The sequence below is a fragment of the Bison bison genome, unplaced genomic scaffold (assembly GCF_000754665.1).
Source record: "Bison bison bison isolate TAMUID 2011002044 unplaced genomic scaffold, Bison_UMD1.0 scf7180017864383, whole genome shotgun sequence".
In the NCBI taxonomy this organism is placed as follows: domain Eukaryota; kingdom Metazoa; phylum Chordata; class Mammalia; order Artiodactyla; family Bovidae; genus Bison; species Bison bison.
The window spans coordinates 3655126-3666782 of NW_011494955.1; the positions used below are offsets into that span (position 1 = coordinate 3655126).

General features: G+C 53.0%; 1 protein-coding gene across 1 annotated transcript; it reads left to right on the forward strand.

Annotated features, from left to right (window-relative positions):
* Positions 1-441: 441 nt before the first annotated feature.
* On the forward strand, positions 442-4249 carry AQP6 (aquaporin 6, kidney specific). Its single transcript, XM_010857788.1, has 4 exons — positions 442-944; positions 1736-1894; positions 2158-2238; positions 2886-4249. The coding sequence occupies exons 1-4, from the start codon at positions 552-554 to the stop codon at positions 3096-3098; spliced, it is 846 nt and encodes a 281-aa protein (XP_010856090.1). The 5' UTR covers positions 442-551; the 3' UTR covers positions 3099-4249.
* The last annotated feature ends 7408 nt before the right edge of the window (positions 4250-11657 follow it).

Below are 11657 nucleotides of genomic sequence, written 5' to 3' on the forward strand. Positions count from 1 at the left end.
GGTGGAAGTGGAGGACAGAGCTTCCTTCACATCTGGGTTTATGGGGTGCAGAATAGTGTGAACCCATTTGGAGGCGAAGTCTGCAGGCAAAGGGGGCCAGGAGACTAGGAGCCTGGGGCAGGGGGTGCACAGGGCCCTCTGACATAGGCCTTGGACTTGGGGATCTGAGTGATCTCGTTCTCTCTAAGCTGACGTCACGGATGGGAGCATCCTAGGGTCACCTGGGCCCCCAGACTGGGTGTCGGCCAGCAGCAGAGTTAGGCCTGCCCCGCTTGGAAAACTCCTGGGAGGTTCCAGTTCAGTGCCCAAGGACAGCCCCCCTCCTTTGGCTGTCATGTGAGTTTAGGGTGGGGCGAGTGTGTGGCCACCCCCACACCTCCCACCCCACCCCCCGAACACACAATACCCTGTCAACCTGCCCCCTGCCAGTCTGACCAGCATGGTCCTTGAAGCAGCAGCACCATAAGGAGCTGCAGGCTGGAGCCGGAGCAGCCCGAAGACAGGAGATCAGAAAAGGCAGAGATCAGAAGAGGAACATAGACCCGGGGGCGATGGAGTCAGGCCGGCACAGCTTGGCTAAGATGCTGGTGTGCCGGCTCTGGATGACCATCAGCAGGGCTCTGTTTGCCGAATTCCTGGCCACGGGGCTGTACGTGTTCTTTGGCGTGGGCTCGGCTCTGAGATGGCCCTTGGCGCTTCCCTCTGTGCTGCAGATCGCCATCACCTTCAACCTGGCCACGGCCGTGATCGTGCAGATCACCTGGAAGGCCAGCGGGGCCCACGTCAACCCTGCCGTGACGCTGGCCTTCCTCGTGGGCTCCCACATCTCCTTGCCCCGGGCTGTGGCCTACGTGGCTGCCCAGCTGGCAGGGGCCACGGTGGGAGCTGCTCTGCTTTACGGGGTCACGCCTGGGGACATCCGAGAAAACTTTGGGGTCAATATGGTAGGTGCAGGAAGAGGGAGAGGCAGGTCCATACAGGTGGTAAGTGGGGAGGGCCAGGCCGGGGCAGAGGGGATACAGCAGAGCACGTGCTCCACACCTGCCCTGGGGACGTGGGACCCTGGGGAAAGACCATGGCCTTAGTGCAGGCAGAGCAGGAAGGGGACTGTGGTGTGAGGAACAGTGGGGAGAGGGGGGACAGGAAGAAGCCACACTGAGGACCAGGAGTGGGAGGAGGACCAGGCACTTCAGGGTTGGAGCAGCCAGGGAGAGCTGGGGCTGTTGGGGCAGCAGGGGACCCTGCACCTACTTCACCTCCCCGTCCCCAACCCGTTTCCTCCTGTTCCTCTGTCCCCAGCACTCTGCGGCCTGTCTCACCTCCCCAGATCTCTCTACTTACCCATGTTCCACCTACGTCCCCCAGTCCTCACCTTCCACTCCTACACACTGCCCCTCCCAGCCAGCCCACAGGCGAGCATTGTGCAACACAGCTTCTCCAGCCTTCCCTCCCCCACAAGCCCTGAGCCCCCACCTCCCCCTGGACCGTGGCCCCGACCACCCCATGGAGTGGGTGGGGTGCTGCTCACTCCCGCAGGGAGCAGGTGTCCGTGTGGGCTCACTTCAGGGTTCACCTGAACCCCAGTGCACCGCTCTCCCCAGCCCATGAGCTCCTTAAGTCCTGGGGGGCTGGCGGTGGCAAGGTGTCACAACCTTTACCTTGAGGAACGAGGGCCCAGGGATCACCATCCCCAGGCAGAGTCCGCTGCCTCCAGCATAACCCCCTGCTCGCACAGGTCCGGAGCAGTACCTCGACTGGCCAGGCGGTGGCGGTGGAACTCATCTTGACCCTCCAGCTCGTGCTCTGCGTTTTCGCCTCCACTGACAGCCGTCAGACCACGGGCTCCCCTGCAGCCACAATTGGAGCCTCGGTGGCAGTGGGCCACCTCATCGGGGTAAGGGGCACAGGGGACACCCGCCTGTGTACCCACTGGCCCCTCCCTGGGGAGGCGGCGGGGCCCTGGGGGCCAGAAGTGTCCCTCCCCGAACTTCTCATGCCTTGGAGCCAAGGCTATGCCCCATTTCAGGCCCAGGGCAGGGGGACCCAGAGCCCCAGTCTGGGGCTGGGGCTTGAGCCGGCGGGGCGGTGGGGAAAGGACTGTCCTCTCCCAGGCCTGCTTTCAGGCTGTTCACACCCTGCCCTTCACTTGCTCCCCAGATCTATTTCACCGGCTGCTCCATGAACCCAGCCCGCTCCTTTGGTTCCGCTGTCATCGTGGGGAAGTTTGAAGTCCACTGGGTGAGACCTGCCGGCAGCCAGGGGAGGGGAGAGGCCCCAGTGCCCATAGGGACTTTCACCAGCAGGGGGGCCCCAGACACTGGGGGACACCTGCCACGAACCATCTTCACTCCCAGTGGAGGTTTCCCTAAGCTCAGAAGACCAGGGCCAGCATCCTTTCTTGCCCACCTCAAAAAGTCAGGGGCATCCAGTAGACTGGCGAGAAGTGGGCCAGGGCCGGCGCTGCACCATTGGCCTGGGCCTCAAGTCCTGGCTGCTTCCTTATTCACTTCCTCCAGCTGGACCAGTTTCCAAACTTGGATAGAGAAAAAGACAAACAGAAATAGACACACAAACACACCAGCAGGGACAGGAAGAGCACTAGCCAGGGTTCTGGGCTGAAACGGGGGAGATGAGAGGGAGGCAGGGGTGGTGGGGGCCTGACCCAGCCCCGGGGAGGCTAGGTCCCTGCACCTGCAGAGACTCAGGGTCGGGGTTGCTGGGGTGGGGGGTGGGCAGTGGACAAGACTTGTGCTTCTTGAATTTGCCACCTTGTAGAAAGCTCCAGGGCTCCCGGGAGACCAAGTCAACACTGGAAAGCAGGTGGAGTCCCAGAGCCGCCCTGTGGTCTTGGCTCACGAGCGGGGCATCTGCTTCTGCCTCCTCAGATCTTCTGGGTGGGACCCTTGACAGGAGCCGTCCTGGCTTCACTGATCTACAACTTCATCCTGTTCCCTGACACCAAGACCCTGGCCCAGCGACTGGCCATCCTCACGGGCAGTGCAGAAATGGAGAAAATGGAAGGGAAGGAACCCCAGAAAAAAGAAACCCAGGCCAACTCAGAGGACACTGAGATGGAGACTGTGTGTCAGGTGGCATAGAGCTTGGCCTCCGCCCTCAAGCTTCTGAAAAGAGCCCTCAAAGTGGACAGCAGGCTTTATATAACCAGATTTCAGGTTTTCCTGGGGACATGGGGGGCTTGCAAGGTGGGGTGGGAAGGCTTGGCCTCTTGACCTAACAGGGTGGGCGGGGGATCCCCAGCCTTACATTTCTAGAAGGAACCTGGGAAGCAAATCTGCTCCATTTCCTCCTCTTCCATCGCTTTTAATGGGGCCGAGCAGAGGGAGGCAGGGGAATTCATCACCACTCTCCCTGTCTCTCATCTGTCTGGACCCCAGGCAGGACCCTGGGCTTCCAGGTCCCCATGTCTTGGAGAAAAAGGAATCTGAGCCCAGACAGGCTCTCTGCTCAGAGGCTGTGGGGACCTCCGGGAACTCTAACTTCTCACCCCACTGTTGGAAGGAGGATCCAGACTTCCCAGAAGAATCAAGTCCTAGGCCAGCCTCTGAGCTCCAAGGAGGGATGTCTCTGCCCTTGGATGTGGATGGGGGATGTGGCTCCCCCTCAGACTGGGGGCTTCCTGAGGCCAGATTGTCCCCTCCCAATATATCTTCATTCCTCACACCTCCAAATGAGGAAATCAGCAGAGAGCCCCTCCCTTGGGAAGAGCTGGCACAGAGAGGAATCTTTTCTCCAGCTAGCGGAGGGGCAGGATACGGGTAAGGGAGGTTCAGCCCAGATGGGCCTTTCTCCCCAGGTGTTCTGCCTTCCACTCCAGCCCCATCCACAGAAACAATCCTGACAGGGAAAGGTCCCGTTGCAGCACTCAGTCCGTGACCTGGGCCTGAAGAAGCCATCTCCAGACTCATTCTTAGCTCTGCCGGGATCCCCCATAAGCTGTTGAATATGCCCCAAGGATGGTGGGGAGTCAGGAATAACCCAGAAAACCAAGATTTGCAGTTCAGTGCCTCTGAAAGACTACTGGAGTCTCACCTAGTTTGTTAATATTTACAAGCTGCTATAAATCTACTCTGCCTATGACCTGGGATCCTGTCTGGATCTCAGCTTCCTCAGCTGTAAGGGCTGTAAAATCTACCCCCGAGATTGATGTTAAACAAGAGATTGGAAAATGTGTTTGGAAGTTAAAATGATAGAATAGAAAAACAAATCCAATAAATGATTATTGTTGCTGTTACTGTAATTATTGGGTTTGAATACAATTGCTGTTGATAATGGGAGGAAGGAGGAAAAAAGGGACAGGGAGATGACTGAGAGGGAGGGAAAAGTGAGTAGGCTTTTCTCATTTCATCTGCTCTACTTACCCAGGGCCCTACCTTCTTCTCTCCTGGACCTACTGACCTTTGTGAGCTTTGTGAGTGTCTGTGTGGGGGGGTGATGGGGGAACAGGAGTCAGGTTGGGGAGGGACCCTGGAATGAAGAGACAAGCCAGTAAAAGTCAATTTTTCTCATCTCTATGGTGCCCGTCACTATGGTACCCTGCACTACAGCAGTCAAAAGCATGAAAAACATAGGTCCTTTTCCATGCCAGTCTCCCAAGGACAGGGCAACAGGGCCCATTCTGTGACAGTGCAGTGGCTGAGTCCTAAGAGCTCGTGGCCACAGCAGCCGTGTTCTGTAATACAGTCAGTGCAGAGAACCACTCACATCTCTCCAAGCTGGGCCCCACTCATTCATCTTCACAATCTCTCAGAGCCCAGGGCCTCCTGTGCCCTTTTATGAGCAGCGACAGCTGGGCGTGCACGTGTGTGCACGCGCACACATGCGTGCGTGCGATTGACTTGCTAAAGGTCACCCAGCTCAGTACCACAGACCCCCCCCCAAGGTCTCCCCAGCTCCCAGCTTAGAATTTTCCAAAATAGAGCTCCAGGGGGGCTTATACAAGCAGCGGCCAGAGAAAAGAAGGAAGCAGGAACTAGAAGGTTGAAGAGGACAGGGGGGTGGAGCTCCTGCAGCAAGCTCTTAAGCTCCGAGACAAATTATCTCCGCATCCCTGAGAACCAAGCACGCAGTGGGTGCTCAATAAAAGTTTGATGAATGAATGACTGAGGCTGGGCGGCTGGGGAGGGAGGGGAGGTGGTAATTGATCAAGAAAACTCGGGAGTCACTGCTCCAAATAAGCCAAGAAGACAGCAGCTGAGAAGCCTACGCTGGAAGGCTGGGGGAGCTGGGGAGAGGCTGCACAGCCACTCGAGCTCCTGCGCCTGCCCTAGAGCAGACCGTGGAACCTCTGTCCCAGCTGGCCAAGAGCATGAGGGTGACTGCCTGAAGAGAAAGCAGGGGGCTATTTTCCCAAATAGTTCTTTAAAGCTCTGCTCTGTCAGAATAGACTAGAGCAAGAGACAAGCTTCATGAGAAATGAGGAATTAGGTTAGAATCTGAAGAGCATCCAAAGTTAGACACAGGAATGAGTAACCAAAGGTTAGCTTCTCCTTCTCTGGAGCCCTTTAATAGGACAGCCGGCCATCTGCTTGGATGTGGGAAGGGCTGGCCTTTGGGGAGCCAAATTTCAGTGGCTCCAGCCAGGGTCTTCGCTTCACAGGCACAACTGGAGCCTGGATGAGGGGCTGGGGAGCTTGGGGAGGACAGAGACCCAACCAGGCAGACCCTTGGTGTGCACTCCCTTCCTCCCTTTTGTCAGGGGAAGTTTTTAATTAATGGTGTGTAATCTGATCTGGCCCTTCTCCCTGCTGAGTGCTGCCTTCAATCAGCGGAGCCATCTGCAATTGCAATTCATAATTCTCCTGAAAGGGAGGGGGGCCTGGGACGGATGCCTTGGTGATTAATACAATTAGCCTTTTATGTTGATGATTGTCTTAGCAGGAGCAGATGATGTGAGCGCAGAGCCTAGGCTGTCGCATCCCCATTGGCTGGCAGACAGCCCCTCTCCATTCCCCACCCCCACTGCCTCCTCCGGGTGTAAAGAGGACACAGGTCTAATCTGGGACCACGCTGCACAGTAGGGGGGCTCCACGGAGGGAGCTCCTGGGACTGAGAGGAGAGGAACAAGACAACTATCCAGAGACATTCACTTTCCAAAAGAAAATCACTTGGGCCTAAAGGATTCTGTGCGTCAAGGTTTTTTTGTTTCTTAAATAGTAAAGACCATATAAAGATAGAATAGGGGTTGAAAGTTTAAACACGGGCTCAGCTGCATGGACTCTGCCAAGTTACTTCAGGATCCTGAGCCTTAGTTTCCTCATTTAGAAAACAGGGTCTGTTCATAAGGGGCTGGAAGAACCCAATGGGGCCTGACACACAGATCTCATTCAGTGGTGGTTTTCAGAGTAATCAAGGTAGACTGCCATGCCCTCTGCCGAAAAGTTCAGCTGTTTCTCCTGCGGTTTTTAACATGGCCAGGCTATTACTAAAGAAGGGATCACTTTCTCCCCATACACAAGCCTGAGCTTGAATAAAGGAGACAGAGAGGGAATGTGTGTGTGTGTGTGGAGACAGAGAAGGAATGTGTGTGGAGAGAGAGAGAGAGAGAGAGAGAGAGAAAGAGTGTGTATGTGCTGTGGGACAATGGGGAGGCAGTGAGGAGGATCCCAGAAAAAAGGAGTCAAAAATCAAACCTAAGAGAGAAGTAAGGCCCTCTTCAGAACACAGTGGTGAAGCATTTGGATGGACTGCAGTTTGGGGGAGACTCAATGAAGCAAAGGAGGCTGGGTGGATATAAAGCGGTGAAAAGAGCAGGGCTTTGAGCACCTGGAATCTCATACGAAAGTAAACAAAAGGGGAGCAGCCAAAAGAGCTGAAGCTTTAAGAGGCAGCATAGATCAAAATCTGTGATCTTTAATCTATAATGAGGTCAAGTGATCTGGAACAAGCTAATTGGGGTTTTGATGGGAGACTCTGCTCGGTCAGGAGAGGTGATCAGCTCAGCCCCTTTGGGCTCACAATGCAGTTCTCCATGACCTGGAACATGAAGACAGCTCCTAGCAAGAGGTGTTAACTGATAGATAGCCAATGCCAGGCCTCTGGAATGTCAAGGGGAGGACAGGGAGGGACAGAGGGAGGGGAGAGGTTAGGGCTAATCAAGAGGAAGCTTCCGGCCAAGAGGTCACCACTCAGGCAGCTGGGGCAGGGGGTCTGCACAGCCAAGCTCTGTAATCACTTCTCAGGGGGGAGCAGCTACACTGAGGAGCAGTCACATATTTAGCAAAAGCTACAGAGGGGAGGCATGGTTAGTGAAGGGGGGTTATGAGACTGGGGAGCCCAAAGGCACTAATTAATAGGCTGCAGTTAAAGGGCAGAAAAGCAGGGAATGGAAATTTTTCAGAGCTCTGATTAAGTCAGATAAAGAGTCAGTTTCTGCCTGAGCTGGGGGTGTAAGACGCCAGAGACAGAGACCAACAATTCCCCTGCACCCCCGCGGACAGATGGAACAAGGCTCAGGCAGGCCAGGGCCCAGCCCCGGTCAGAAGAGAGGACAGGACAGCAGTCCAGGACAGCGACCAGTTACAGAGCACCAACCTAGAGGCCCCTCCCCAGCCCTGTTGATGCTTCCAGGCCTTTCAAGCGGCCAGGTTCAGCCTGAGTCCCAGCTTTCAAGTCATCAGCTCCAGGCTCTCTGTCTGAAGCTTCCAGTTCCTCCCTCCTCTAAAGTTCCACAGCACTCTGCACCCACCTCCGTCCTGGCACTGAACACATCTCTTCATAGTTTTGGGAACACCTCTCTCTACCCAAGCAGGAAGACTTTCTTAAGCAAAATTATATTTTTAGTCTCATCTCCAGGCAACAGGTTCCTTAACTTGACCATCTGTCCCCATTTTTTGTCGGTGCCCATAACATGGCCTTCCAGTTTCCAGTGAGGAAAGTGAAAGTGTTAGTCGCTCAGTCACGTCCAACTCTACAACCAGGCTCCTCTGTCCATGGGATTCTCCAGGCAAGAATACTGGAATGGGTTGCCATGCCCTTCTCCAGGGAATGTTCCCAACCCAGGGATCAAACCCAAATCTCCTGCATTGCAGGCAGATTCTTCACCATCTGAGCCACCAGGGAAGCCCCACTTCCCCAAGGAGGAAAGACCTCTGGCATTCCAGATTTGGTGAGCGAACTGGACAAAGGATTGTACAGATTATCTAACACCTCCATGTAAAGAACCTTGGATGTTTCAATACTGTACTGTGATTTCAGAACTCTACCAGGATGTGTTGTTATATCATGGCCAGAGTCTCACTGATCCACAACCCCTTCTTTTCCCCCTTCTCCAACTCAGGGGTCACATGTAAGGGTTCTGGGGGTCATGATTGGGGCAGATTTTGATTCTCTTCTACACATTGCTTGTCTGCTTCTTCATACCAGTTGTCCTGGGGCTAAGCCTTGTTTTTCCTATACTGCAACTGCCCTCAGACCTGGGGAAACTCTCCGTTTTAATCTCTCTCTGATCACAGCTAAGTAGAAGGTTCCCTTGCCTCCACACTGGGGCTAGCCAACAGCCTACCTCTCATGAATAGATAATATTTCCAAGCCAAACAATCTGGATGATAAGATGCACCACTACTGTACCAGCCACTGAAGAAAAGCACTGTTACATACCACTGATTATAAGAGAATCTAATTCTCATTAAATTGTATTTTTAAGTGCATTTTACAGTAAGGAAATGATCATTTCTCCTTCAAGTCTTGGCTCCTTGACTCAGATTTGGGAATGGAAGGCCCAAGTGGGACCGCATCACAGGGCTCAAGTCTTCTTCCTTAGATAACATTCATTGCCCTCGTATGCACTCAACTCCTCTGTGCATCTGTTGCTATTCCAGCTTTTAAATGCCCAGGCTGCCCCTCACAGTGAGCATCTCTTCTCCTTCAGCACCAGAGCCCACTGAAGAGAACCCCACTTTTTTCACAGAGGCAAAGCAAAACACAAACCCTGCCAAAGCCTGGACTGCCATTTTTGAGATCACCACCTAGCACTCCGACACCAATTATCCAACCACTTCCTACCCTACGGGGCTACCTGCCCCTGAGCCTCCAGACCAGGGCCCTGAGAAGATGCCGAGATTAGTCATCTGCTCTGAAGCGGGCTAAGACGGCGCCAATAAGCTGCCAACTGCAGGCAGTTCCCGTTAAAGCAAAGCAGCTGGAAAGGGCTTAGCCCTTTAATGCTAGCAGCTGTATCTCCACAGTGTGGCTGCTCTGCTGAGGGGCTGGACTCTGTCCAGAAGCATCAAGCATTTAGCCCAGTCGATGTATATTAACCTAGGAGGAGAGCAGCCAGCTCCCTGGGAAGAGGGGAGGTGGTTCAGTTAAGCACCTCCACCCCCAGGTTTTGCTTTCCAATGAAGAAGAAAAATCCCAGCCCCTTTGTAGGACTCGGTCTACTAAAATCTGGACAAACAGTATCATCTCACAGGCAGAAAGAGCTTTTCTCACAGGTAGCAAGAACAACTCCATTTTTAAAACTCACCTAAGGACAGAGCCACTTATTAGGTTTTTTGTTTGTTTTTAACATTTGGCTGCATTGGGTCTTAATGGTGACTCGTGGGCTTAGTTGGCCCTGCAGCCTATGGGCTCTTAGTTCCCTGACTGGGAATCAAACCCACGCCCTCTCCATTGGGAGAATGAAGGCTTAACCACTGGACCACCAGGGAAGTCACTCCACTTGTTAGTTTTGACAAGACTTTAGGCCACTAACCAGGCACTCATTCTCCTTTGACCTTATTTTTTTCCTCTGAGGTCTCAAGTATTCTTTGGATGCCAGGTGTACATTTGTGTGAACACAACAAACGGGCTTCCTCTTTTCCAAGAGGCTCCTCAGAGCCCTGGGCTCTGAGGGTGATGAGGGAGAAAGCTGAACAGCCCTCAGAAAGCCCTGGCACAGAGCTGGCTGCTGAAGAGAGATCACTCGAAGACTTCTTACTCAAAGCCAGATGGTGAACATGAGACAGGGTGAGAGCTAATGCCACTCAGGGGAAAGCCAATAAGCTAATCCGCTGACACGTCTCTAGAAGCGGGCTGATGGCTTTGGCTCAGTCTTGCCTAATCTTAGCTCTGGGCTTCAGAGCACACAAGATGCACATGGGTGGCCCGGGAAGACTCCCACGAGGACAAACTTAAGCTCATCCTCCACCAGCCCATCCTTTCTTTCCACACAGAGGACAGCACCAGACCACCAAGCCCAGGTCCTCCAACTGACCCAACAACCCAACATTATGGAATGAATAATCTCCAGTCTCAATGCTTTTCCCAGCGGTCTGGGCCTTCCTGCTCTTTCTGGGTCATCTGTCGAGAGTGCATAGGCACGTCTGCATACAGCCAGCCCTGAGTCGAATTATTTACATACTTAATATCATAGGCCCCATGATGCTGGGGAAGTCTGAAGTAGCAAACACCACAGCTAACCTCCAGAGCAGGAGCTGTAATCTCCAGGTTCTAATCCCAGCTAAACTACAATTTATGAGAAATTGAGTCAAATTACTTCACTGAGTTTGTCATCAGTTGGGATCCCATCACCTATTCCACCCGTGTGGTGCGGTCAAATATGTTAAATGGAAGCACCCTGTATATTGTAAGTAACCACATTACGTTTCCTAGAGGCTTTGTGGAGAATCAGTTCTTAATTCTATCTTCATTGATGACCAGAGAAGATATTAACTGGCAAGTGCTTTATTAGAAGTCTAAATATGCATTTACATGTGTCTAAGCCCAACACACATATGGTGTCCAACTGTGTGAGATGCAAGAGTAATGCTGTATAAAAACAGTGAGACTAAATGAAGCCTGGCAAGAGTTACAGAGGGAGAAGGTATACAAAAGGGAAAATTCCTGCTTCCAACTCTGTGTCCCTGAAAAGTGGCCTCCTTTCCCATCCTACACGACTGCAGAGGACAAGGCTCCCACACACTGCAAGGTTATTCCTGGTGACGTCAAGCTGTCTTCAGCCTGACTTCGTGAATAGAAACCATCAACAAATATAGACTCTGAAAATGAGAATCTCACAAATCACCCAAGTTAAGGACCTCTTGGTCTGGGGCCTTTCACTTATTTACAAAATATACCAGCTACAGGAAGCAGATTTTATTTTTTTTAATTACTAAATTCTTAGGTGAAGTGGCCACTCTCCAAACCCTGTTTATACTAACAGCACAATGACTAACATGCCCTGACTCTGCAGGCTTAAAAGCTTTTCGCACCAGTGGCTCAAGCTTGAGTCACGACCGAGATTATCGTTAAAGCACACAGATCAAGAACCTACTGTGTGAGCTACGCCAACTTGGACTCAGCACCTGCCACCCTCGCTTCTCAGGTCTGGATGCCACAGCAGCTCTTTCCCTGCTCCTGCTGAGAATCTAAGAAAAGGTGACACATGATTAAGCAGACTGCTCAGTATCCCAGGCACAGCCTTGGGTCGCCCAAACACTTTCCAATAGGAAACCACATACTGGATGTGCATGCACGTGTGTCTGTCTCCCTGTCCAAAGGCTGAGGTGGGCAGAGAGGCCCTACTATAACCAAACAAAAATACCAAGCCTGGGATCTCTGCTCTCAGCACTCGCACAGTGCTCCTTGTCACTTTGTGCCGCTCGGTAACTGAAGCATGAATTTAGGAACTCAAGATCCCTTTCAGTGCCACAGGGTCA